The 27,670-nt window shown below is 45.5% G+C and overlaps 1 protein-coding gene across 1 annotated transcript in view; it reads right to left on the bottom strand.

Moving 5' to 3' along the window:
* Positions 1 to 12,159, bottom strand: part of ACBD3 (acyl-CoA binding domain containing 3) — a 41,736-nt gene extending 29,577 nt beyond the window's left edge. Inside the window, exon 1 of the mRNA XM_059412897.1 lies at positions 11,800 to 12,159. Within this exon, the coding sequence (XP_059268880.1) occupies positions 11,800 to 12,085 (286 nt within the window). The 5' untranslated portion in view covers positions 12,086 to 12,159. The remainder of the gene's footprint in view (positions 1 to 11,799) is intronic.
* Between the last annotated feature and the right edge of the window lie 15,511 nt (positions 12,160 to 27,670).

Raw genomic sequence — 27,670 nt, 5'->3', positions numbered from 1 at the left:
TTGTGATCTCTGTCTGTCAAATAAATAAATAAAATCTTTATAAAAAAAAAAAAAAAAAAGAATGCTGGCTGAAACTCTTAAGAAGCAGGTACTCCTCCGTCCCACTGCTTGGCAATCCCAAGCATGCAGATGGCCACCGCACCCCAACTTCAGCAGAGGGCTGATGTTTACTGGAGAACCTGAATCACAGATGCTCCAGATGGGAGGACACCAGGCTGGGAGTAAGTGCAGGACTACAAACAGAGAAATAGAAGTTTCTCTAGGAAATGGGAAACAACTCCCAACCACACTCCCTTCTCCTGCCTGGTTCCTAAATGCTGACAACTAAGCCCATGTGCCAGGAAGCAGGCCAGAGTATTTGCAGGAATAAAAAACCTCCAGTTACGGATTTGAACCACACTGGTTTTTGAGGGCTCCCCTATGCAACCTCTGCCTCTTCACCCTACCGTAAAGGTCTCTGCTCAAGGTTAAAATCAGCTGCTCAGTGTTTTACCCTTCTATACAAATAAATACCCCCGTGTTACCTGACATTTGAGAAAGCTTCCAACATGGAAAAAAAGTCTAAACTTTTAAAGAGTTTGTTAAATTTATTTGAGAGAGAGAGAGTGTGTATGTGTGTGTGTCTGCAGGGGATGCAGAGGGAGACAGAATCTCAAGCAGAGAATCTCCATGCTGAGTGTGGAGCCTGATGCAGGGCTGGATTCCATGAGCCTGAGATTATAACTAGAGCCAAAACTAAGAGTCAGGCGCCCAACCAACTGAGCCACCCAGGCCCCCCAAAAGAAAATTTTAAAATAAAACATAAAACTAAATTTGCATTTAATATCCTCAGAGACAGAAACTGATGTGGCCATTAAGCAAAACAAGGCACCAGGAAGAAAGACAATTTAGAGAAATTTAGAGGAAAAAAAAAAAACTCTTGAAAATGTAAAAACAAATTTAAAAATGTAAAAACAAATTTTTAAAAACCTTTCATAGGCTGGAAAATAGTTGAGACGATCTCTTAAAAGGCAGCAAAAAGACAAAAATGGAAATCGTAACAGAATTAAAGTTCAATTCAGAAGATCTAATAGCCGATATTAACAGTATCAGAGTGTGAAGACAGGAAAAAAGAGGGGAAATGATCATGAAATAATTCAAGAAAATTTCCCGGAAATGAAGGATGCAGGTTTAGAGACTAGAAGGACTACTGAACTTTGAACATAATCGTTCAAAAAAATTAAATAAACAGAAAGACAGTAACAGAAATTCTTGAACACTGGAGATAAAAAAAAAAAAATTCTAAAAACTTCTAGGAAGAAAAATAGGTGACACACACAGGACCAGGAATAAGAAAGACTACATACATCTTTTTTTTTTTTTAAGACTTGATTTGACACAGAGATAGAGAAAGAGAACATAATCAAGGGGAGCAGAAAAGGGAGAAGCAGGCTTCCCGCTGAGCAGGGAGCCCAGTGCAGAGCTCAATCCCAGGACCCTGAGATCATGACCCAAGCCAAAGGCAGTTGCACCCCAAGACTACAGACATCTTAAGAGTATGAATACCGAAAGCTAGAAAACAATGGACTAATACCGTGAAATTCTGGGGGGACCCCTTTTGAACTTTTGACCTCCAGAACTGTGAGACAGCATGTGCAGTCTGAACTCACTAAATTTGTGGCAGTTTGTTACAGCAGTAATAGGAAACTAATGCAATACACAAAACACATTTTTTCCAAGCAACTAAAAATAGAAATGGCTTCTAAATTATGTTCTTATTAAATTCAATAGTACTTAACTTTACAGTTCTAATAAGGCAGCATAATTTGACAATAGTATTATAATCACAGTTCCCAAGCCCAAAGCTCTGAAAGATCGACGTTAAGTCCCTTCCACCTGACATTAATTATTCAAAGGGTTTTTAGTCTCACACCTCAACTGCTAGAGTAAGTTTACACAGAAACTGTATTCTTCTCTTCTCTCTGGAGAGTAAGGTAGAGGATGTAAGGAAGTATTTTATTGTACCTTCTATGGTCTGTGATGAAATGAAGCCATACAATCTGCGAGTCGGACAGGCCATTCACCGTCAGTGACTGAACTGCACAACCAAAGCCCGAATCCCCTCTGCATCTCCACGTGGCCTACAATAACCTGTTACTGCACACACAGTGTAAAAAAGACAACTATGACGACATCGGTAACCTCAAGTAGGAGAAAGAGAAAAGCACAGAGTTTCTATATGCTGTGGAAGTTAACAGTTTAACCTAATACAGCTATAAAGTATTCTATGTAAGCTTCATGGTAACCACAAAGAAAAAACCTGCAGCAGATACAAAGAAAAAATAAAAAGGAATCAAAGCCTACCCACTTTGCGATTGCTAACTTACCCTTGAGCAGGTCCATGGAATGGGAACATTCTAGTACGTTTCTGCGTGGCTGTGGTTTTGAGTTCTTTATTCTGACTTAACCTCTCACATTTCCATCCACAGGGTCTATTTCCAGTCCTCAGCATTAAGTAAAACACACTTAACCAATAAGACCTCAAAAGCCACAAAATACCCATCACGTTTGCCCTGAGTTCTCTACTCCGGGCTGAGCATTGGTAGCTCATTCCCTCGCATCTTCCAAAGACCTACATTTACATCCCAGCTCTATTAAGTACATAATAGGGACTACTCACTTAACCTTTCTGAGCCCCAGTTTTGGTACCAATAAAATGGAGGTACCTTCCCCATTTTTGTGAGGGTCAGATAAAATGTGTTCCAAAGTCCTGGTGGAGCGCCAGACGCCAACGGCGCAGCCGCCAGCACACATGTGAATTCCCGCACCCAGACCACTTCTGGACCAGCTCCACTTACCTTCAACCCCACAGGACAATGCCTCAAATTGAAAACATTATCCAGGGACTGTCTGATCTGTGCAGAGGAGAGAGCAAGACCATCTCTCTCCTCCCTCATCCTAGATACCGTATTTCCACCAAACCAGTCTAAGATCAAACCTGTTTGCTCTCATGGCCCTAACACACTGCTGACTCCCAAAGAATATACTTTGAGTAAAATCCATCTTTTAGAAATATAAAATTAAAACCGCATCTCTTCCATGCTGGAATGAGAAAAATTCGATTGATAAATTTTTATATTACTTGTAAGAAAGTATAACACAATGCGGTATTTCTGAGTCAATGACTGTAAAACATTGGCCTAACATGTACTAAGTGCTTAATAAAAGCTCACTCCTCCCCCCAATTAATTCCACACACCCTGTAATAAATTCCTGGTAATCTTTCCTCCTTAACAACATAAGCAGAATATCAACGGCCAGGCACTTGGCTGAGAATTTATATATATAATTTCCTGTAGCTCTTCCAACAACCCTTGAGTAAAGGAAGGCACTGAATTTAAGAAACTGAGTGGCAGGGGCGCCTGGGTGGCTCAGTGGGTTAAGCCGCTGCCTTCGGCTCAGGTCATGATCCCAGGGTCCTGGGATCGAGCCCCGCATCGGGCTCTCTGCTCGGCCGGGAGCCTGCTTCCTCCTCTCTCTCTCTGCCTGCCTCTCTGCCTGCTTCTGATCTCTCTCTGTCAAATAAATAAATAAAATCTTTAAAAAAAAAAAAAAAAAAGAAAAAGAAACTGAGTGGCAGAACTAGAAAAAGTACCCTAGACGGGCTTTTTCCAGAGCTCAACTTCCTAAATCCTGAGCCAGAACGGATCTCATGTAGTGAACAGACAAAAGCATAGTTGTCCTCCCCTATCCACGAGGGATACATTCCAAGGCCTACCGTGGATGCCTGAAACCGTGGATGGTACCAAACCTGATACCTAGTGTGCTTTCTCCTACATATATCTATCTATAATAAAGCTGAATTTATAAAAATTAGGCACAGTAAGACAGGAGTAATAAAACAATAACATACTCTGTAATAAAAGTTAAGTGAATGTGGTCTCTCTCAAGATATCTTACTGTTCTGTCCTCACCCTTATTACGGCAGATGATAAAATGCTTCCATGACAGATGAGACGCCGTGAGGTGAGGACGCCAGATGTGTGACCCAGCGTTAGGCTACTACCCATCTTCTGACATTCGGTCAGGAGGTGATCACAGGCTTCTGGACTGCAGCTAATCAACAGGAAGAGCAAAAGCATGGATAAGAGGGAAACTACTCTTAAACATTATCTCCTTCTGGGGGTTGGTTACCAGAGTATGTACATTTTGGGAAAGTTCATCACACTCTACACCTATCATCCGTGTACTCCTCCGAATGTGTATTCGACAAACAGGAAGCTTCCACTGATGTTAAAATCACTTATATTAAACACACAGAGATATAGACACACACGTATAAATGTATTCTTGAATCCAGTCTTCATGGGAAACCTTCAGTTCAGCTCAAATTTAATATGAACTAGCGTATTTAAAAAATGAGATACCAGGTGCCTGGGTGGCTCAGTGGGTTAAGCCGCTGCCTTCGGCTCAGGTCATGATCTCAGGGTCCTGGGATCGAGTCCCGCATCGGGCTCTCTGCTCAGCAGGGAGCCTGCTTCCCTCTCTCTCTCTCTCTGCTTGCCTCTCTGTCTACTGTGATCTCTCTCTGTCAAATAAATAAATAAAATCTTTAAAAAATGAGATACCTAAAAGGTATCACTCTTTTTTTTTAATCCCCTCACCCTGAGATATTACTATTCTTAGTGGCTGTAATTTCTTTCCTATTTTTTTTTTTTTAATAAAGATTCTACTTATTTATTTTAGAAGAGTGAGAGAGCAAGCATCCAAGTTGGGGGGAGGGAGAGGGACAAGCAGACTCCACGCTGAGCAGAGCCGGACGTGGGGCTCGAAGACCCGAAGATCAGGACCTGAGCAAAAATCAAGTCTGATCCTTAACATCCTGAGCCACCCAGGCGCCCCTAGCAGTTACAATTTAATTGTCTCTTGGGTCTAGAAGTCCTCCTATAGTATTATACGCTATGTCTAAAGGTAAAGATAATGAAAAAGAAGGAAAAAATAAACTCAAAATTTAACAGATGGTTGATAGTAATAGTTAAACTTGAAATTATCTGAGGCAAAAAAGAAAAAAAAAAAAAAAAAAGAAATTATCTGAGGCCAGACCACTGAAGTCCAAGAGGCACACACTAATTACCCATAAGTTACCAAAGAATAATTTACACCTCTACGTTTTTAAAAAACCTTAATGGGGCATTCCTCCATGCTGTTGTAAATGCATGCCTAAAGGAGACAAAAGGAAACAACCACTTCGGCCTGTCCACCTGACAGCCTCTCTGGAAGCAGTAACACACTGAGTGTACTAAGGACTATAATCACCAGAACTGCTCCTGGAAACACATCAAGTCCAGAAAGACCCTAAGTCTAAGACTTAAGTTCCTCCAAATTCAACTGCAGCTTTTATATACCGTATGCTCAAAAATACCCCCCCAACACACACCCTTGATGTGTCTACTGAAAAGGCCTGGAAATAATGACCAATCCAGCAGTAACAAGCACCCACTCCCATCACCCAGATTACTTCTCTTCAAATGCTATTTCCCACAAATGGGAACCATGTCTCCTTGGACAAATGGCTGATGATTCCTGCTGAAGCAGGAAATGTGTTAGAATAACCTGGAATATCTTATCATACCAGATAGCAAGGAAGCTATGAAAAATTACCAGTCATGTCAATGGAACTTAAGAGCCAACCTGACAAGGCTCCCACTTGTTAAAGATGGTACTGAGCATCGATAAGAGCTTAAAATACATATATATATAATATTTCCATATATATATATATATATGTTTAAAAGCACAAGTACCTAAAGACAATATAAAAACTGTCACATGTTAAGGCCACCAGAGAAACAACTCATTATTCTGGAAACTAATAAAGGCAAAGCATTTTTCCTTTCCTGTTTGAATTTATACTCCACACCAAATAGTATATGCAGGAATATATTCCAGGAAAAACAGACATTTAGAGTATCACCATTTTTCAATCCCCAATGAATTAACACATCCATTTTCAATTTACAAGAGTTAAAATCATTACACTAGCTAAATGCAGGCCTCCCAAAAGATCTAATATTGTACTAGTAGCAGTGGGATTCAGCATGTCAATATTTTGATGAGCACTTTTACTTCAGTCCTTTGGAGGCAATTTCCACCCCATTACATTCAGAATTTTAAACCTGATAGTATCATGTAGGAATTCAGAGTAGATGGTTCTCTCACACTTCGTTCCTCCAGGTCTCTAAAGAGACTCGATAATATGATCGTGTATAGAAAAACGGTATGAATCTATCCATCAGCCCTTAATATTTCCAAGCAAATTTATTTAAAAAGTTCCAAAATGAGGGGGTGCCTGGGTCATTCAGTGGGTTGAACATCTGTCTTCAGCTCAGGTCATGATCTGAGGACTGAGCCTCGCATCGGGTTCCCTGTTAAGCAGGGAGCTTGCCTCTCTCCCTCTCCCCACCTCCCACTCTGTGCTCTCTCTCTCTCTCTCAATAAAAATCTTAAAAAAAAGATTTTATTTATTTGAGAAAGCAAGCACAAGTGCGGTGAGGGTCAGAGGTAGAAGCAGACTTCCTGCCAAGCGAGGAGCCGGATGCAGGACTCGATCCCAGCACTCTGGGATTATGACCCAAGCCAAAGGCAAATGCACAATAACTGAGTACCCAGGCGCCCAAATCTTTTTTTAAAAAATAAAATAAAAAAGGAGCACGTGGGTAGCTCAGTGAGTAAAAGCCTCTGCCTTCGGATCAGGTCATGATCCTGGGGTCCTGGGATCAAGCCCCGCATGGGGCTCTCTGCTGGCAGGGAGCCTGCTTCCCCATCTCTCTCTCTGCCTACTTGTGATCTCTGTCTGTCAAATAAATCAATAAAATATTTAAAAAATAATAATAAATAAAATAAAATAAAAAATAAATAAAACGTTCCAAAATGTAATAAGGCAACAGGGTAGTAATTCTAAATATTTCCCTCAGAACACAATCAGAAAAGGCGGGGTTTCTATTCACTTGTCTCCTATAGCAGGAAAACCTCTTGGGAAGACCTCTTTGGAATCCAAGTTGAGAATCAACCCTGCCTCTTAATAGTAACTGATGCAGGTCCCTCAAGTTCCCTTACTAAGAAGCCAGAACACCACCCTCCCTAGAAGGTCTGCAGAGGATTACATGGAGTAATGTATATTATCTTGATATTATCTCAAAGCAATACCTCACATACTGGGGTTAATACTCTAGAATTTTATTTTTTTTTTAAGATTTTATTTATTTATTTGACAGACAGAGATCACAAGTAGGCAGAGAGAGAGAAGGAAACAGGCTCCCCGCTGAGCAGAGCACCAATGCGGGGCTCAAACCCAGGACCCTAGGATCATGACCTGAGCCGAAGGCAGAGGTTTTAACCCACTGAGCCACCCAGGTACCCCAATACTCTGGAATTTTAAATGAATGCAACCATCTAACAGCTTCATGTAATGAGGAAATAAAATATTAGACCAGGAAACATTCACCCCCAAAGACTCTAAAAACCAAAATACCACTCCTCAGGTTAGCTCCATCCAAGAAGTATAAAGGCTATAATAAAACCAACCAATATGTCCTTACCCAAAGAGCTCAGAACACCAGCTGAGGTCTGCTAAGCTAGAATCTGGCAAGTTGGCTCTGCCCTGTAAAAACTTTCAATGGTTCTTCACTGTCACTGACAAAAAGGCTATTTACAATGGCATTCAAGTCCCTCTGTGGATATGACACCAACGTGCCTTTCCAGCTCTATCACACTGCTTCCTATTTTCCATTTCCCATCACACGCCTTGTCCTTTCATGGCTCTTGGCTGTACCCCTCTCTCTGGAATGGCATCTGCCCCTTCCATCCTTCACACTGTATTGTGACTGTCATTGGGTCTTTAACTTCTCTTTTGGACCCTAAGCTCCTTAACAGCAAAAAGGAACATACATGAAGTGGTAACCTAACATGAAATTTCATCCAGAATAAGATCAAGAGCCACATGCTTGGGTGCCTGGGTGGTTCAGTGGGTTAAACATCTGCCTCGATGGGGTCATGATCCCAGAGTCCTGGAATTGAGTCCTAAACCGGGAAATCCCTGCTCAGCAGGGAGCCTGCTTCTCCCTCTCCCTCTGCCTGCTGCTCCCCCTGCTTGTGTGCTCACTCTCTCTCTCAAAAATAAAAATTAAAGGGGCACCTGGGTGGCTCAGTAGGTTAAAGCCTCTGCCTTCGGCTCAGGTCATGATCTCAGGGTCCTGGAATGGAGCCCCACATCAGGCCCTCTGCTCAGTAGGGAGCCTGCTTCCCCCTCTCTCTCTCTGCCTGCCTCCCTGCCTACTTGTGATCTCTCTCTCTGTCAAATAAATAAATTTATTTATATTTATATATATTACGTATATTATGTTTATATATATCAGTTATATTTATTTATATAAAATAAAAAGTTTAAAAAAATAAATATTTTTTTAAAAAAGAGCCACATGCTCTACCGAGCCAGCCAGGCATCCCAACAATGTTTTAAGTTTGAACAGTAAGAATGCTAACTTACCGGGCACGTGGGTGGCTCAGTCATTAAGCAGCGGCCTTCCACTCAGGTCATGATCCCAGGGTCCTGGGATCAAGGCCCACATCAGGCTCCCTGCTTCTCCCTCTCCTGCTCCCCCTGCTTGTGTTCCCTCTCTCTGTGTCAAATAAATAAATAAAATCTTAAAAAAAAAAAAAAGCTAACTTACTTTCACCCCAATTTTTATCTATTATTTTACTTTTACCTGCATAAAATTAAGAGGTAGTTGACATAATGGGTTCAGTCACTAGCCTGTGACCACTGTGACAGGGATGGAACAAGAAACAGGATTCATAATTCCCAATCTAAGTTATTTTCAATGGATAGCCATGCTCTCAAGACTCATATTTATTCCACAGTGGAAGATAAAATTTAGTATCATTTCTGATTCTTGCTGAAATTCTGGTACAGAAAAACACAAAACAGTGATCTTTTAAAAATCCTTATAAAACTGATAAAAATGTCAAGTATCTCCCTCTGCCTGCTGCTCCCCCTGCTTGTGTGCTCACTCTCTCTCTCAAATAAAAATAATAATTCAAGGGGCACCGGGGTGGTGCCCAGGGGATAATTTGCACATTAAAACAAAGTCAGCAACACTTGACTCACATACTTTCCATAATTCTTCTTACTGCTTCTAGACTTCCCCCTCAGCCCTTAGGCATCTCTTATCCTAAGGGCCTCATCATGGCCAACTATGTAATGATCCATGCAGAAAGGTAGCTCTAATTGCTACACTGCTATTTCTCCTTTAAGTATTTGAATACTGCTCTGAGAGCTTAACTTAGGAAGTGAATGAACTATACCTATCAATGCAGCTTTTTTCTCTAAGGTCACTGGTAACTAGGCCCCTACCCCCAATTACAGATTCCCTAAGGACTCCTACTACTTACTCAACAAGCATGTTAAAATGATGTCAGCTTTAGACCAAATCCTAAACCTGAGACATCAAATTTCATCTAAACTAGCTGCTTTATACACACACACACGTGGAAACAGAGTTTGGAACAGAAAACCAAGAGGTCTTGGAGTTTACATGGTAAACAGAATCCAGGGCCTCCTGACTCCCAAAGCAATGCTAAATTTACTGCACATTATTCAGTGTATTAATCTTTCAAAGAAAAGATCACCACTTTCAAATAAGATAGGCTCAGAAGATAAAATGACCTTTTTTAAAAATTCTGTTTTTTATTTTTTATTTATTTATTTTTTTTAAGATTTTATTTATTTGACAAAGAGAGATCACAAGTAGGCAGAGAGGCAGGCAGAGAGAGAGAGAGGAGGAAGCAGGCTCCCTGCTGAGCAGAGAGCCGGATACGGGACTCGATCCCAGGACTCTGGGATCATGACCCGAGCCGAAGGCAGCGGCTTAACCCACTGAGCCACCCAGGCACCCTGTTTTTTATTTTTTAAAGATTTTCTTTTATTTATTTAACAGAGAGAGGAGAGAGATCACAAGTAGGCAGAGAGGCAGGCAGAGAAAGAGAGGGAAGCAGGCTCCCTGCTGAGCAGAGAGCAGATGTGAGGCTCCATCCCTGGACCCTGAGATCAGGACCTTAGCTGAAGGCAGAAGCTTAACCCACTGAACCACCCAGGCACCCCACCCCGACCTTTATTTTTTTGTTAGTCACTTGGCAAAAACTAAGATAAAAAGTGGGTCCTTTTCACGTTTGTGCTACTACATAATCTTCCTGAACACTGGAAAAGTAAGTCCCAAGAATAAAAATTTGAAGTAAAATGTAGTTATACAAATTGTATAGCAAACACCAGATTTTTATATAAGTGGTAATGTATCACCACCACAGGAAACACTAAATTCAAGCCAGTGACCTAAGGGTCAAGTGATCCAAACCCTATTAGCTATCACCAATTCCCCAAGCAGGCCAGTGCATGGAAAGCTGAACTCCCTGTCCAATGACAATGAATATTTCAAGGGTAATCTTTTTAATAAAAAAATACAATGAGGGGCGCCTGTGTGGCTCAGTGGGTTAAAGCCTCTGCCTTCCGCTCAGGTCACCATCCCAGGGTCCTGGGATCGAGCCCCACATCGGGCTCTCTGCTCAGCAGGGAGCCTGCTTCCTCCTCTCTGCCCACCTCTCTGCCTAGTTGTGATCTCTGTCAGATAAATAAATAAAATCTTAAAAAAAAAAATACAATGAATGTGGAATAAGCGAATGTTCTAGAAAATTTAGAAAAGACTTTCATTAGTTTGCAGTTATTTAGGGAGAGAACAAATAACTTTTGCATGTATCACTACAATAACTATACAACTTCAGTTACTAAAGTATGTGTTGCACTTCAAAATGAACTCCCTTTGGGCGAGGTGTCATAAATACGCTGTTCCGGAATGCATATGAAACCTAGCAACCACTTTTAAAGTTTCATTCTGTCGAAGATTTGCCCCTCAAAATCCAAGTATCTCTAAGAATTAAACTAACTGGCTTCTCATCAGTCTTTCCCACTGAAAAGATCATGTGACTGGTATGACCACCAGTGAATCACCGATTAAAACACACACACACACACACACACACACACTCTCTCGTGCTCCAAGGCGAGACATTTTACAGTTCATTCTGCAATAAACAAGAGGGTACTTTTAGGCCTTAAGTGAGAATTTACTCTTGCACACTGTTTCCAAGGTACAATTTAAGCATCTAGAAGTTACTAGAACATAGTGGGCATCCCTTCCCTTTAGAGGCTGATTAGCCAGGGGGGACCTATTAGCTTAATATCTCCTCCTCTCTACCTCATCAAAACTGCCAGGTTAGCAAGTCCTATTCGGAGTTTACGGTTCCGCAGAACGACTGGAAAGAACCTGTGGGACGATTTCTTCCTGCCCCGAAAAGGGGTAAAAATCGGTGGAGTCTGATGTGCCTACCATAGGAAACAAGAAAAGGAATGCGACAGGAAAAAGAAGAAGAAGGAAAAGAACATACAAAAAGTCATCCCAGAACGGATCCTCTGCGAGAGAAATGGCTCATTCTTCACCCCGGTCATGGAAACCCAAGAAGCTCAACTGGGTATAACGTCCCGTAACCTCCGGGAGGCAGGGTTTGAACTACTACACTGAGGTTCCAGGCCCTTCAGGGGTGTGACCCAGCGACCGGTGACAAACTTCGGGGACCCCCAAGGACGGAACTTGCTCCGGTCGCCGCGGCCCGGGCGAGCGAGGCGGGGACTGGCCCGGTCACGCTCTGGCCACGGCCCCGGGTCGGATTCGCCCGGGCGGCCGAAGCGGGGGTGGGGCCGGGCGGTCTCACCTTTGAAGAAGCGCAGCGCCAGGCCGTACAGCTCCTCCAGGCCGAAGCCCCAGCGCTGCTCCAGCCGCCGCGCCTCCTCCGCCGCGCCCCCGGCCGCCGCCTCCCCGAGCTCCGGCTGCTCCCCGGCGGCGCCCGGTCCCCGGCCTGCCCCCGGCGGCGAGGGCGGCGGCAGCGGTGGCGGCAGCAGCGGGGCGCCCTCTGCGCCGGGCCGCTCCTCCGGGTCCGGGCTCAGCGTGAGGCCGTCAACGGAGACCTCGAGTCGCTCTGCGTTCAGCACCGCCGCCATCTCCGGCTGCTGCGCCTCCTCGGCAGGGACAGGCGGCGGCCACGTATCGACTTCCTGCTGACCTCTGACCTCCACTTACGGACGCCGGAACTTCCGCCGCTGAGAAGGATCTCAGGCTCCAGGAGAGGTGCTGAGGCTCGTGCCCCGCCCCTCAGCGACCCCCAGCCCCGCGGGCCCCGCCCCTCCGGCCCCGGTCCGCACTCGAGCGTTGTTCTCCCACGTTTTCCCCTCCCGCGTCCTCCACCAGCCGCGGTCGGAGCGGGGCCCGCGGGCCTGGGGGTCGCAGAGAGGCGGGGCCCGCGTGGCTGGGGGGTCGCCGGAGGGCGGGGCCCTCGGGGTGGGGGTCGCCGAGGGGCGGGCCGGGGTGACTGTGGGCTGGCGCCCTACGCTCCAGGCCCAGACCCTTCCCGCGTGTAGGGTCGTGGACTTCCCGGAACATGCCCCCCACTTTGACTCGGTCTTCACGGCAACGCTGAGGAAATGCTGGGCGAATGACTGTTTTTAGGAGGAAGCTGAGGCTTAAGAGAAATCATTGGCTTCTCTGGAGCTGTTTTAATTCAGCAGACCCTGGTTTTGCGGGAACCGTACAATTTGGGGGACCCCAGTAAGAAAAAAATACCCCAGGAGTACCTGGTGGCTTAGTTGGTTAAGCTACTGACTCTTGACTCTTGAACAACGTTCTATTCTTGGTCTCAGGTCCTGAGTTCAAGCCTCTACATTGGGGCCTACTTGAAAAATACTGGGCGCCTGGGTGGTCAGTGGGTTAAAGCTTCTGCCTTCGGCGCAGGTCATGGTCTCAGGGTCCTGGGATTGAGCCCCGCATTGGGATCTCTGCTCAGTGGGGAGCCTGCTTCTCCCCCTCTCTCTGCCTACTTGTGATCTCTCTCTCTCTCTGTCAAATAAAATCTTTAACTCACTGAGCCACCCAGGAGCCCCTCTAATAAAATCTTAAAAAAGAAAAATAACCCAAATTATGTGCATAAATATACTTAGAATGAGAAATCACAAATGACACTTTGAAAAGTTAAAAAAAAAAAAAAAAAAAGCCACATGCGGGGCACCTGGGTAGCTCATTTGGCTCAGATCATGATTTTGTTGTCCTGGGATGGAGTCCTGCTTTGGGCTCCTTGCTCAGCAAAGAGTCTGCTTCTCCCTCTGCCCCTCGCCCGGCTCTTGATCTCTCTCTCTGTCTTAGATAAATAAAATCTTTTAAAAATTAAATAATTAAGCCACAAGCATCACACAACTGTAAAGCATTCATTGACTTCCTGACACACTTCTACAGGGTGTCCAAAAGTCCAGAAATGTAATTATTTTATTCTTTAGAAGATAGAAAATGCCCTTGACAGCATTGCATATATGTACCTGTCTAGACTTTAAGGGCACCATTTATGATAATCTTTCCCACGCTTTTTGGCTGCATACTTTAAATCACCTCTTCCTACAACATTTTGTGATTTTTTTCTACAAAGAAAATAGAGGGGTGCCTGAGTGGCTCAAGTTGTTAAGTGTATACCTTCAACTCAGGTCAGGATCTCCTGGGTCCTGGGATCCCCCGACCCCCCACCCCTCAGGTTCCCTGCTCCGTGGGGAGCCTGTATTTCCCTCTCCCACTCCCCCTGCTTCTGTTCCCTCTCTTGCTGTGTCTCTCTCTGTCAAATAAATAAATAAAAATCTTAAAAGAAAAAAATTAGAAAGATCAGTGCTCTTTTTAGCATTGTGCTCAAAAGTATTTTATTATTGCTTATGTTTCAGTTTCACAACTCATTGTTATTAGTGTGTACTTTTTTTTAAAGATTTTATTTATTTGGGGCGCCTGGGTGGCTCAGGGGGTTAAAGCCTCTGCCTTCGGCTCAGGTCATGATCTCAGGGTCCTGGGATCGAGCCCCGCATTGGGCTCTCTGCTCAGCAGGCAGCCTGATTCCTCCTCTCTCTCTATCAAATAAATAAGTAAAATCTTAAAAAAAAATGATTTTATTTATTTGACAGAGACATCACAAGCAGGCAGAGCATCAGGCAGAGAGAAGGGAAAACAGGCTTTCCGCTGAGCAGAGGGCCTGATGCAGGGCTCTATCCCAGGACCCTGAGACCATGACCTGAGCAGAAGGCAGGGGCTTAACCCTCTGAGCCACCCAGGCACCCCTAGTGTGTGTACTTTTTAAAGATTATTGTCAAATTTGGAAAAACCAGTATCAGGTTTCTTTCACAGATGAGCTATGGTATTTTGGGACTGCTTTGGTGGCAATTTTCTGTATGGCTTTTACTTGATCCCTAGTGGTTTTCAGAACAAGATTGGTCTGTTCCCTTAAAACAGGTTCTGATCCATTAGGATGAATAAAACAAGTGACTTCACCTACAGACAGACACACTGACTTTACTCTTGATGCCAGCCATCAAGGATTTTCTATGGAATAGTTTCTCCTTTGCTTTCACATCCTGTCTCCTCCACCACTGCCCACATATTTTATGGGCTGAGCAGCACAGAGCTCTTTTGCCCTCTGGCCCTGCACCTTTGTGACATAGGGAGGGTTGAGTTGGCATAATGGGCAGCAGGTGTACCTCAGAAAGCGTTCCTACACCCACGGACAGTGATAATTTAACAGTACCCGGAAATGACCGCAAAGTGCAGAAATGCTTGCCGCTATACCCCAGTTAAATGTGTCCCTTACTCTGGGCGCCTGCGTAGCACAGTTGGTTAAGCATCCAACTCCTGGTTTCGGCTCAGGTCCTGATCTCAGAGGCGAGGGTTGGGAGTTGTGGGAGCCCGGTGTTGGGCTCCGCACTGAGTGCTATGTGCTGAGTTGACTTGGAACTCTCACCCCCGGCTCCTCCCTCCTCCTGTGCTCGCTCCCTCTCCAAAATAAGTAAATAAAATCTTAAAAAAAAAAAAAGAGTATTCCTTAATTGATTTATTATCCCTTTAGCAAGATCCCAAAGAAGCCCTTGGCCATTCCTTAAGCACCAAACACAGAGGACTCACAGAAGTCAGAATGCAGAGGGACAGTGTTCTTCAACATCTTACTCTAGAAATTCTTATAGAAACTTTGGACTAGGTGAATATATTGCTGGGCTCCTCCAAAGTCCTTGGAAGGAGCTATGTACATGAGAGCTCCGAAAGGGGTTTCATTAATTTATGGTAAATCTGTTTCTAGTTGTAGGGGGCTTGAAAATCAGCATATCCTTTGTACCAAACAATTAAACCTCTTCCTACTAGAGCCATCGAGAACTATCTTGCAGGTAGTTAGTCGCTCTTAGTGAGCTAAAAAAGATTAGGCAATATAACTTCCCTTTACTCATTATGGGAAGTGAGTTCCAGACCTTTGCTATAACAAGAGGTCAAACTTTACCGTGCATGCGAATCACCTGAGCGGCTTGTTAAACTGAGAAGGGAGTCAGAAGGGAGGCATTTCTAATAAGCTTCCTGGGCTGCTGCTGTCTGTAGACATTTGGAATAGCAAGAGTCTGGGACACTTTTCTGCACAGTTTTATTGAGATATAAATTGATGCCCAATAAACTGCAAATACTCCGAGTCTACAACGTGATGTGTTTTAACAGCCACATCTACCTGTAAGACCACTCACCACGATCAAGATAACATATCCAGCACTCTTTCTATACTTTTCAATAGATGTTTGTTCTAATGTCCTTGTTACAATAGAATCTGACTAGTAGAAAACAATTCAGAGAAACCATCTGTATTTCCCATGCTTCTCTCTCTCATATGTAAAGACACAGAGAGTTAACAAACGGTGTTTCCCCAAAACCTTTCAAATATCTTTCCCAGTCTGTTCCTTTTCTTCTTTTTTAAGAGATTTCATTTTTAAGTCATCTCTACATCCAACGTGGGCCTCAAACCCACAACCTCAAGATCAAGAGTTGCGTGCTCTACTGACGAGCCAGCCAGGAGCCCTCTTCTTTTTTTCCTTTCCCTTTTCCCTTCCTTTCCTTTCCTTTTTTTTTTTTTTTTTTTTAAGATTTATTTATTTGAGAAAGAGGGAGGATGAATGGGGAGAGAGGGAGAAGCAGGCTCCCCGCTAAGCAGAAGCCCTACATGTGGGACTCTATCCCGGGTCTCCAGGGTACTTTTCAACCAACTTACTTTGCCGTGTGGATTTCAGCGGAGCTCCATTCATTCAAACACTTGCCAGGTACGTATTACCCTTTCTGAAATGTTTTCGGAAGTTTCCTCCCTAAGGTGACTGCTTCCCTCTGCCCTCCACATTATGTTCATCTTCTCTGTGACATATTATTAGATTTCCAGAGATGGAGTACAATGTCCTGCTTTCTCTGGTGTTAGTCAATAATCGATACATGTTTTGCCATCTGTCTTCGTAATGCAGAATGCCTTCGTAGTGGTTATCATTTTGTGCCCCTGGACTGCAAGTCCCTGGAGGGCAAAGGCTAGGCCTCTGACCTCCCATAGTCCCTAACACAGGATGGGAAAAGGGGCAGGTGCTCAGAACTTTGAACTGAGTGAATGAATTAAGGTCTAATTACACCTGTTTCACCCATACAACACCAGTTCAGCTCAACATGCGGTTAAGGAGTGACTCCAACATGGCATGCTGGGGGAGGTACAAAGGTGAGGGGCTGTGCTTGGTGTCTGAAGCCAAGGAGTTGTGGTCCAGTGGTGGCATTGGTGAGAAGCCCTCTCTTAGGTGTGACCTTGGGCATGTGACTTCACTTCTGCCTCCTGTTCTGTAAACTGGAGATAAGAACAGCACCCACCTCTTGGGCTGTTGAGAAGACGGGATGTGTGAATCCACATAAAGCACTAAGAAAAGGACCCGTCTGGCATGCAGTAGGTAAGCTTTTCAGAAATTTAGGCCACTGCTGTGTGTGCCATATTCCATTAAAACGCAGAGGAAAGGCTGCATACACTCCAGAGGCTCGCAGGAGGAAGCTGGCCAACTTAGTGTCTTTTCCTTGGCTTGCAAGAGTGGGCACCTACAGTGCTTTGCATGGGAACTGGTGGTTGGCATTTTAAGATCTGGGCCTGGCCTTGGCGCTGGACAACAATGAGGGGGAGGCTGCCGCCTTCAGGAGGGACATGTGGTCTCAAGTTTGCAACAATAGCCCCAGCCCCGCCCTGTCCCCCACCTCCTCCATCCCCATTGTGACAGACACGGTCCTTGCTCTTTATCCTGGGCCCCATAGGAGGTGCTAGGGGTCATTTGACACCAAAGCCATCTATTGCTAGCGCCACCTGCCGCCACTGTAGGCATTTGTGTTTGTGACTCCCTAATATAGGAGATAATGATATCTTGTCCGGAAGGTTTGAGGAGGTCCTTCTATGGATCCCTGTGCATGTTTATATTTAAAGAAAGTAGAAATGACCTTGGAGGGAGAGTGAGTACCGTTCACGAACACCCTGTGGGTTATGAGAACCTGGCATGCTTGCTTAGCCTTGGCCTGAGCAGAAGCTGCAAGGGGAGAAGTGGCACAGGGTGAGCCTCAGGTAGTAGAAGGAGAACCCAGATGAGCGAGGGGGGGGGGCAGTAAGGGGCTCGGGATGGAAGCTGCTCTTAGCCCAAGATGATGAGATCCTGAGAAGGGGTAGCGTAAGGACATGACAAGGAAGAAATGGATTTCCAAAAGATGTGCGCCAGAGCTCACAGAGCCAGCCAGGGTGGGGGAAGGGAGAGGGACTGAATCTGGCACCTTTTAGGCGTCATGACCTTAGGCCCACTTTCTGGCTCCCTGTCTCTATATATGTAAGAAGTAGGCATCGTTTCTGCCCTGGTTCCATAACAAGATGTTAATATAGGAATGGCCCTAAAATAATTGTAATCTGTGAAAGTGCTTTAAATACCTGGAAAGATAAGATATGATTCCTGTAGCTGCTGTTACCACGCCTTTCTGACCTTCACATTCGAGACACTATTTTTTTATTAAGATTTTATTTATTTATTTATTTGACAGTGAGAGATCAGAAGCAGGCAGAGCAACAGGCAGAGAGAAAGGGGGAAGCAGGCTCCCTGCTGAGCAGAGAGCCTGATGCGGGGCTCACTCCCAGGACCCTGGGATCATGACCAGAGCTGAAGGCAGAGGCTTAACCCACTGAGCCACTCAGGTGCTCCAAAAATATGTATTTTTAAAAACAACCCTCCAGGAATCCCATTACTGAGATGTAACCAACATTAGCCACATGGGGTCCAACCTTCCATTTTCCTGTTTGCAAATGCTAATATCCACAGAATAATATCGATAATTATGACTGAATAGTATCCTCCACTGACAGTAGGACGAGATGAAAAGACAAAGAGAGGCCCGTGATTCCAAGATCTGTTCCAAAGATGTGGAGACAAATGCTTAAGCTTGGGTTGGGGGGGTGGGTGGGTGGGTGTCCTTTGGCGCCACCTGCCGGCCTGATGCGGAAGTGCTGCCGCAGGTGAACTCACCTGCTCCTCCTCCCCCTCCACCCCCACCTCCAAGGTGGAGCAAGGGGTGGGGGCATCTGTAGGTGGGGAGCAGCCGCTGTGGCCCCGCCTGGGACTTGCAGAGCCAGAACAAAGGCTGGGGCTCTGGGAGGATCTGCTGACACTGAGCACCATAACACTTCTCTAAATGATGGATGTAAAAACCCAAACTCAATCAGCCCTTCTAGAGGAAAGACTGAATTATCTTCCCTTCCCCTCATTGGAAAATTTAATTTTGGAATTATCATATGGAGAACAAGGGATATGCAACCAAAAAAAAAAAAAAAAGGTAGGTAGGAAGAAAAATAAGTATAGAGATGTATCAGGAAGTCAAGTAATATGAATAGTAGTGGTTATTATTACCATGTCATTTTTAAAAAAGATTTTATTTATTTATTTATGTATTTATTTTAGAGAGAGGGAGAGAGTGTGAGGAGGGGGAGGAGCGGAGGGAGAGGGAGAGAATCTCCAGCAGACTCCCCGCTGAGTGCAGAGTCCAACGTGGGGCTCGAACTCACGAAACCAAGAGTTGGATGCTCAACTGACTGAGCCACCCAGGTGCCCTTATTACTGTGTCCTTTGAATTTGTCATATCAGCTTTCTCAACATTTGTGATTCATTGGGGTTCCATTTTGCGTTCTAAATATTCATTTTCTAAAATTTATTTTTAAGATTTTATTTATTTATTTGACAGATAGAGATCAAAAGTAGGCAGAGAGGCAGGCAGAGAGAGAGAGAAGGAAGCAGGCTCCCTGCTGAGCAGAGAGCCGATGTGGTACTCGATTCCAGGACCCTGGAATCATGGCCTGGGCTGAAGACAGAGGCTTTAAACCACTGAGCCACCCAGGCACCCATAAATATTCATTTCTGTACCTTATTTTCTCTTCTTTGTCTTAAAGAACTCCCCTTCCTCCCATCATTGACGAAGCTTCAAGCCCCACGAATTCTGGATGTGCTCACAGGCCTGGCCTGACCCTGGCACAGAGAGAAGGTGCCCACTCTATATTTGCTGACTGAAAGGCACGCACATTTCACAGCAAATGCAAGGAAGTTTCAGGAGACCAACTGCAACTAAGAGGAAGAAGTTTCTTAAATTTGAATGGATCCTTGAAGAGGGCCACTAGTAGCTCCTGAACATATACGTGCAAAGAGCTAGTCCAACCCCCTTCTATACATTGTCTTATTTAAGCCTCAGAGTAGCTGTTGGAAATAAGCATCATTGTCCTTATTTAAAGATGAGGAAACCAAAGCACAGAGGTGAAGCACCTGTCAGGTCCTCACCCAGCGCTGGTGGAGGGGCCTCCTCGGACAGCCAGGTGTGTCTGGCTCCGAAGCTCCATCAGACATGACCCTGAAGGCCTGCAGGTGCCTTCAGCCCAGCTGGCCTGGGGCCTCTGAGTCTCACTGACTCTGTAGGGCCCTTGCATTTCCTATATAGAATAGGCTTAAAGAGGTGCTGTCAGGCAAGGCCAGCCTGTATCACGGATGGATAATTTGGACACCACAAATCCAGCTTCTCTGTGCTCTGAATATTGCTGCCACAGAGCCAAAGCCTCCTGGAGCTGTCACCCTCCCTCTGCAGGGCAGATCATGAACATTCCTCAAGAGAATATGTCCTTATAAGACTGGGTTCACAAACAACCCACCCCTGGAACCCCCATCCTGGTAAAAAGGGCCCCCCACAATATTAATGATGGTCAGTTAATTTATTTCACACATATGATGCCTCAAACACTTCACATGCTTTATCTCATTCATTTCTCAAAATCACATTAAGTCGGTATTATGAACCCATTTTACAGAAGAAGAAACAGAGAGTCAGGGAGATCTACAATAATAAAACATTATTTAACAGAAAGGGAAGGGAGTATAGTATAAGCACGCAAGACTCTAGAGCCAGTCTGCACAATTTTGGGACCTGTTCTCCCACCACCCCAGCTGTGTGATCTTGAGGGTGCTACGCAACCATTCCGTGCTTTAGTTTTTACAGCTGCAAATGATAAAATAATTTGTATTATTATAAAGGAGGAGCAGCAGAGGGAGAGAGAGAGCATCAGGCTTCCCACTGAGCAGGGACCCTGATGCTCGATCCCAGGACTCTGAGATCATGACCTGAGCCGACGGCAGACGCCTAACAGACTGAGCCACGTGGGTGTCCTAAGTAAATCTTTTAAAATAATCTTTTAAAAAATGATTTAAGGGGTACCTTGGTGGCTCAGTGGGTTAAAGCCTCTGCCTTTCGGCTCAGGTCATGATACCAGGGTCCAGGGATTGAGCCCTGCATTGGGCTCTCTGCTCAGCAGGGAGCCTGCTTCCCCTTCTCTCTCTGCCTGACTCTCTGCCTACTTGTGATCTGTCAAAATAAATAAAATCTTTAAACAAAATGATTTAAGATAAACTCTAGGTTTAAAAAAAAGTCTAGGTTGTTTTTTTTTCTAAGTGTAAAAGTTCCTATTTGTTATAGAAAATTTCATCAATACAGAATAATGTAAAGAAAACCAGTCACACAGAATTCTGCCTCCCCAAGAGCCATGTTGATATGGGTCCTATTAGTCGTATCTGGTTGTTTCTAACTGTGTGCTCTCCTGGCCAAGTCCAGCAGAGGTTGCTATTGGAGAAACAAAGTCCCTCTCCCATTCCCCCTGGCTTTGCCTGGGACTGGCCAGGGGAGGACAACATTCGATTCCAGTCTCTTGGCAAAGGGGTGCAGACAGTCCCTCAAGAGGGTGCCAAGATATAGGCACAGGAATATTTATTACAGCAGTGTTTCAATTTTTTGAGATCTATTTTATTATTATTTTTTTTAAATTTATTTGAGGTCAAGGAGAGAGCACAAGCAGGCGGAGGGGCGGAGGGAGAGGGAGAAGCAGGCTCCCCGTGGAGCAAGAAGCCCGACGTGGGGCTCGATTCCAGGACCTCGGGATCATGACCCAAGCGTAGACGGACACTGAACCCACTCAGCCACCCAGGCACCCCAACTGTGTTTTAAGAGAAAAAAAATTAATAGCAACCAAATTGCCCAGCAATAAGAGACAGGCGGTGCACAAATGGTACCTCCACTCAGTGGAGTTCTAGTAGCTGCTCATAAAGATGTTCTGGTATGGGGACACCCAGCCAGCTCAGTCTGTAGAGCACGCAACTCCTGATCTCCGGGGTGTGAGTTCAAGCCCCATGTTGGGTATAGAGCTCATTTAAAAATAAAATGAAGGAAAAAGAGAAAAGATGCCCCAATATGGAAAGAGCTCAAGAATGTTCCTATGTTACAAAGGCAAAGGGCAGAGTCATGGTCAAAATATGGTTCTTCCGGGTTAGGATATCTACATAGTACGGAAATCAACATATATGCGGTATGTGAGGGAGGTTTTAACCCTTCATTTTCTACCTGTATGAATTTTCTAATTTTTTTTTTAAGATTTTTGTTTTATTTATTTGACAGACAGTGATCACAACTAGGCAGAGAGGCAGACAGAGAGAGAGAGGAGGAAGCAGGCTCCCCGCCAAGCAGAGAGCCTGATGCCGGGCTCGATCCCAGGACCCCAGGATCATGACCGGAGCTGAAGGCAGCGGCTTTAACCCACTGAGCCACCCAGGCACCCCTGAATTTTCTAATCTTATGCAGGGCATTATTTTGTTAAATTTCGTTCAGTCATCGCTGCTCCCAGCATGGGGCTCGAACTTGGGACTCAGATCAGGAGTCCTGTGACTGAGCCTGCCAGGTGTCCCCAGGGCACAATTTTTTTCCAACGTCACAGAGGATTATCTGGGAAGGACAAGGATGGCTATTTTAAAAAATCTTCCTATTGTACATTCTTGTAAAAAAAGATGTGAATCTTCTATTTTTATATTAAAAATAATCTTCTGGGGCACTTGGCAGGCTCGATAGCATGACCCTGGGATCACAACCTGAGCCGAAGGCAGATATTAAACCGATTGAGCCACCCAGGTGCCCTGAACAAGGTTATCTTAAATGTAACCTGTACAGCAATCTTCTTCTTCCCAAAACTCAACCATTTTCACACGTTTATTGGAGATACATCTATTGGCCCCTTACTATATGCACAGGACAGAGCAAGGAGCTGGTGTCAGATTCTCTGGATTATTTCATAGTTAAGTTAGTCATTGGACAAATATTTCTTGAGCACTTATCATATTTTCTGGTGCTGTTGATCTCAACCCTATCGGACCCAAAGCCTCTTCATAAATTGGATCATTTTTAGTATCCCTTTTGCTGTCCGAAAGACAGTCCACAAATAAAAGAGCATAGCTACACCATCATTTTCTTAAACGTCTTAAATGTAGCATTAAGTGGAAATGCAGGTAAAGCAACAAAGGTGTGTGCATTGGGCATGACTTCCAGGATATTAGTGAAGAGCTCCAAAGCTTCACCCATACGTGGGACCACCTTGAGATCACTGGCTACAAATGCAGATGGGTAAAGGGATTGCTGTGGGTTGCTGTGGGTGATAAGATTTTCAAAATCATGAACAACTCTAAAAAACCACTTAAAAAATTTATTTATTTGTCAGAGAGAGATATAGAGAGTACAAGCAAGCAGTGTGGCAGGCAGAGGCAGAGAGAGAAGCAGGCTCCCCACTGAGCAAGGAGCCTGACGGGGGACTCGATCCCAGGGCCCTGGGATCAAGACTTGAGCCGAAGGCAGTGGCTTAACCGACTGAGCCACCCAGCGTCCCTAAAAAATCACTTTATGTGTAGATCCTTCCTTGGAAATATCAGCGTGTATTAAAACTGTGCCAGGCACCTGGGTGGCTCAGATGGTTGGACGTCTGCCTTCAGCTCAGGTCATGATCTCAGGGTCCTGGGATCAAGCCTAGCACTGGGGAGTCTGCTTCTCCCTCTGCCTGCTGCTCCCCCTGCTTGCATTCTCTCTGTCTCTCTCAAATGAATAAATGAAATCTTAAAAATAAATTAGAAATAAATAAAAATAAAAAATAAAACCATGCAAAAAATTTGCTGTTTATTTGTAAAATTCGGGTTCTGCATTCAGATCCTTACAGACTGGCTCTTTGTCTCCAGGACAATCTAGCAGGAAGTGGGAGGTTGGGTGAAGGCTTGGAACCTTGCAGGACAGACCTCCAGTGTCCTCTACCCCACCTATAGATGGATCAGCTCATCATTGTCCCCAAGGCTGAGAAAAACAGAACTGCCTGGAGGGGAGGCACTGCCCGTTAGGAGCTCTGGATCTACGGTGGCCTGGCCGGTGCCGGCTGTTGGGAGGTCTCGGGGGGGCAGGACCTCTGATGACTCGGGACAGCCCCATCACACTGCATATCTTCAAACTGCAGCAGGAAGTCCTGACCCTTAGGAAAAACTGTGGTGTATGAGCTCCAGAGCGGGGACTAGGGGCCTGGCTTTCCAGGTGTCAGACAGCAGGATCCCGGCTGAAGCAGACATCAAGGTGATAATCGAATAAAAATCTCCCTTAAAAAGGACCTTAAAATAACTACCCAGAGTGTGCCAGCTATGGCCTCCCCATGGCACAGAGCTGTGTGCCAGGCTATATCTAGTTATTTAAAAAAACTTTTTTTAAGCTGCCTGGGAAGTGAGGCTATGAAGCTCTTGCGTCTGGGTGTGGAACGCGGAGAGAGCGCCAGACCGCATATCAGTCAAACCCAGGCGGTGGGAGCAGGAGATATTTTCTTATTCTTTTTACTCCTTATAAATTTTATTTGTTAATCTTTCCTAATATTAATTATCATCTGTGCATCTCCATATATGTTGTATTTCAACAGATAGAAAGTATATACCAGTGAGATAAGCATTAATGAAATTCTACAAATACAAAATGTATACCTATGAGATAAGAGTTAATTCTACAAATATCAATAATAATATGCATCCTTACTAAAGGAATAGCCATTATTCCTTATTCACTTCGCTCTAGTATATTTACTTTTTAAGAAATCACAAAATAGTGTATATTTGGAGTAAAAATATACTCACACGGCACCGAAAGATAGAAGGTGAAAAGTAAAATTCCCCTCCCCCACCCCTAAAAGCCCCAGTTCCACTTCCCAGAGCTTAGAGCTTCTCATGCAACCTTTCCTGAAATTTTTTCTGTGCATATGCAAATATCCACATGTATATATAGCACAGAGTCTTTTAAAAAACACAGATGTGTTCCTAGTGTACATCCTGTTTGGTAATTTGCTTTCTGCATTTCACAATATCCTGGAGGACTTCTTTCCATGACTCTTTCCAACTTAGAGCTACAGAATTCCTTTTGGCTGGGTCTAGATTTTCTTTGAACCAATGCACCCCCATTTATTTAACCAGGAAGCAGGCACGCTCTGGAACCTTGGGTGGTGCAGGGCATATCAAACCCTACAGGTTGAACTCACATGTGCAGGTGTCTCTCCAGCACACCTGGGGAAGGGCGGGGGGCTACGTTCCAGGAGGGAGATCCTGCTGTGTAGTTACCCATTCTCCCCATGCAACCTAGGTAAGGGTTTGAGTCATGGAGTTAGAAGGGACCTGGGAGCCCAGTGTCCAAACTACAGGGATGGGAAACCTGGGGCTAAGGGTTGGTGAAGTCACTGCCAGCTACTAGAGGAACCATCCTGGATCCAAAGTCCAAACAGCCCCGTGGATCCACCGACCCTCCCTGTGGCATCATCCTCACCCGCCACCTGATGCCCCAGCATCCCAACCTTCCCTCAGAGGATTCTCTGCCCTGGGGAGAGGTTTGAAACCACTGGGGAAGCGGGGCTCCTATGCCCCAAGGAGAAAGGTAGGTGGGGCGGCAAGCAGTCTTTGAAGTCGCTTCTTTGGGGAGTAATCCATCTAACAGATGAATTTTTTTTTTCTTAAAGATTTTATTTATTTATTTGCCAGAGCGAGATCACAGTAGGCAGAGAGGCAGGCAGAGAGAGAGAGAGGAAAGCAGGCTCTCTGCTGAGCAGAGAGCCCGATGCGGGACTCGATACCAGGATCTTGAGATCATGACCTGAGCCGAAGGCAGTGGCTTAACCCACTGAGCCACCCAGGCGCCCCAGATGAATTTTTTTTTAACTTTTTTTTTTTTTTAATTTAAGACTTTATTTATTTATTTATTTATTTATCACAGAGAGAGAGCCCGAGCGGGGGCAGAAGCAGGCAGAGGGCGAAGCAGGGTCCCCGCTGAACAAGGAAGTGGACCTGGGGCTTGATTCCAGGACTCAGGGATCATGACATGAGCCGAAGGCAGATGCTTAACCGACCGAGCCACCCAGTCAACCAGTTAATGGTTGCATAATATTCTATCTTATGAATGTACCCTAATTTGCCCAGCCGGTCTCCTGGGGCTGGCTTATGACCAAATCAGTGGGAGGCTCCAGTTCCCCAGGAGCGTGTGTTTCCGCGCAGCTGTTCTGGGTCCAGGGCAAGCTGAGCGAGGGCAAGAGTGGCCTGTGGCGCCAACCAGCTGCAAATGCGGACCAAGCACGCAGGAGACCATGTGTGCTTACCGGTAGGGTAGATACAAACCGACAGGAGTTGCAAGAAGGGAGAGGCAGAGCTTGCCTTGTTTCATTCTATTCCTTGACCAATTCCTTTTTTAAAACAGGGCTACTAGGAAATAATCCCATCAGGCCGTGTTGGGTCCTCCGTTGCCTCTTTTCTACTGACCCTCTCTGGTGGGAACCCTAATGGGCCCTGAGAGGGGATCCCAAACCCGTGGCCAGGAGGGACGAGGTGCAGGAATGTGACATTGCGCTGGTGGTCTGCAGTGGGAGGGGCTTCGGCCTGGTTTCGTGGTACACGTGCAGGGCCCTAAGTCTGCTAAGAAGGTTTGTACCTGGGTCTGCGGTGAACCATGCTACTGGTCAGAGCTCAGGAGATCTTAGAGTAAAAGCTTCAAGTCTGATGCCGTAGGGGTTTTCAGCAGTTGGCAAGGTGGCTGCATCTCCCAAGAGAGGGGACAAGGAGGAAGCTGCCCCGACAGTCCAGGGTCAGCTTCAGTCCATCAGAGCCTTGTTGCATGATGTGACACAGGTTTAGGATGTCCCCCAGGACCTGCTACAGAGCCTCACATGTGGAGGGTGGGGGAGATTCTGGAATAGCCTGGAAGGGCAGTGATCCTAGCAACAGGAGGGACCCAGGGCCAAAGAACTAGGTACAAAAGAAACGCCCACAGGGTATTGGGCTACTGCTGCTCTTTTCCCTCTGTCCCTGAAACTCCAGACACAGCACTCACTCTTTTCCCATGTCCCTTAGCCACGGGGACAGACAGCCTGAGGGCCGCTCTGGGTCAGGAGGTCTCTGCACAGTGTGCTCAAAATGGCCAGACTCTCAAAAGTGACCTCTGTGTTGAAGAAAAAAGGATGGGGGCGCCTGGGTGGCTCCACCCGTTAAGTGTCTGACTCTTGGTTTCAGCTCAGGTCATGATCTCAGGGTCCTGGGATTGAGCCCCATATCAGGCTCTCTGCTCAGCAGGGAGTCTGCTCCCCCCTACCTCTCTGCCTGCCTCTCTGCCTACTTGTGATCTCCGTCTGTCAAATAAAAATGAAATCTTTAAAAAGAATAAAATAAAATTACATTCCATTACATTTGGGGGGTAGGGGGAGATGGAGGGAGTTGGGGATTCTGGCTGAATCAACCCAACAGGCTCCTCACTGAAGACAGGCCAAGGGGGTCGGACATCACCTGGGGACAGTGAAGAATGTTGGGGTTGGACACGGGGGGAGGGAGGGCATGTTCTTGCCAAACCACCACAGCAGGGTCCTTGCCAAATATGGATGTTATTTTATTATTTTTTAAAAATATTTTATTTATTTATTTGACAGAGAGAAAAATAGCCAGAGGGGGAACACAAGCTGGGGGAGTGAGAGAGGGAGAAGCAGGTTTCCCGTTGAGCAGGGAGCCTGATGCGGGGCTTGATCCCAGGACCCTGGGATCATGACCTGAGCTGAAGGCAGATGCCCAGCAACTGAGCCACTCAGGCACCCCTTTATTAAAGATTTTATTTATCCATTTGACAGAGAGAGAGAGAGAGCACAAGCAGGGGGAATGGCAGGCAGAGGGAGAAGGAGAAGCAGACTTCCCACTGAACCAGGAGCCTGATGCAGGACTCGATCCCAGGACCTCAGATCATGACCTGAGCTGAAGGCAGATGCTTTACCGTCTGAGCCACCCAGGAGTACCCCAAAACTGGATTTTATGCAGAAGTAC

The sequence above is a fragment of the Mustela nigripes genome, chromosome 10 (assembly GCF_022355385.1).
Source record: "Mustela nigripes isolate SB6536 chromosome 10, MUSNIG.SB6536, whole genome shotgun sequence".
Taxonomy (NCBI): Eukaryota; Metazoa; Chordata; class Mammalia; order Carnivora; family Mustelidae; genus Mustela; species Mustela nigripes.
This window is presented reverse-complemented; position numbering and strand designations above follow the sequence as displayed.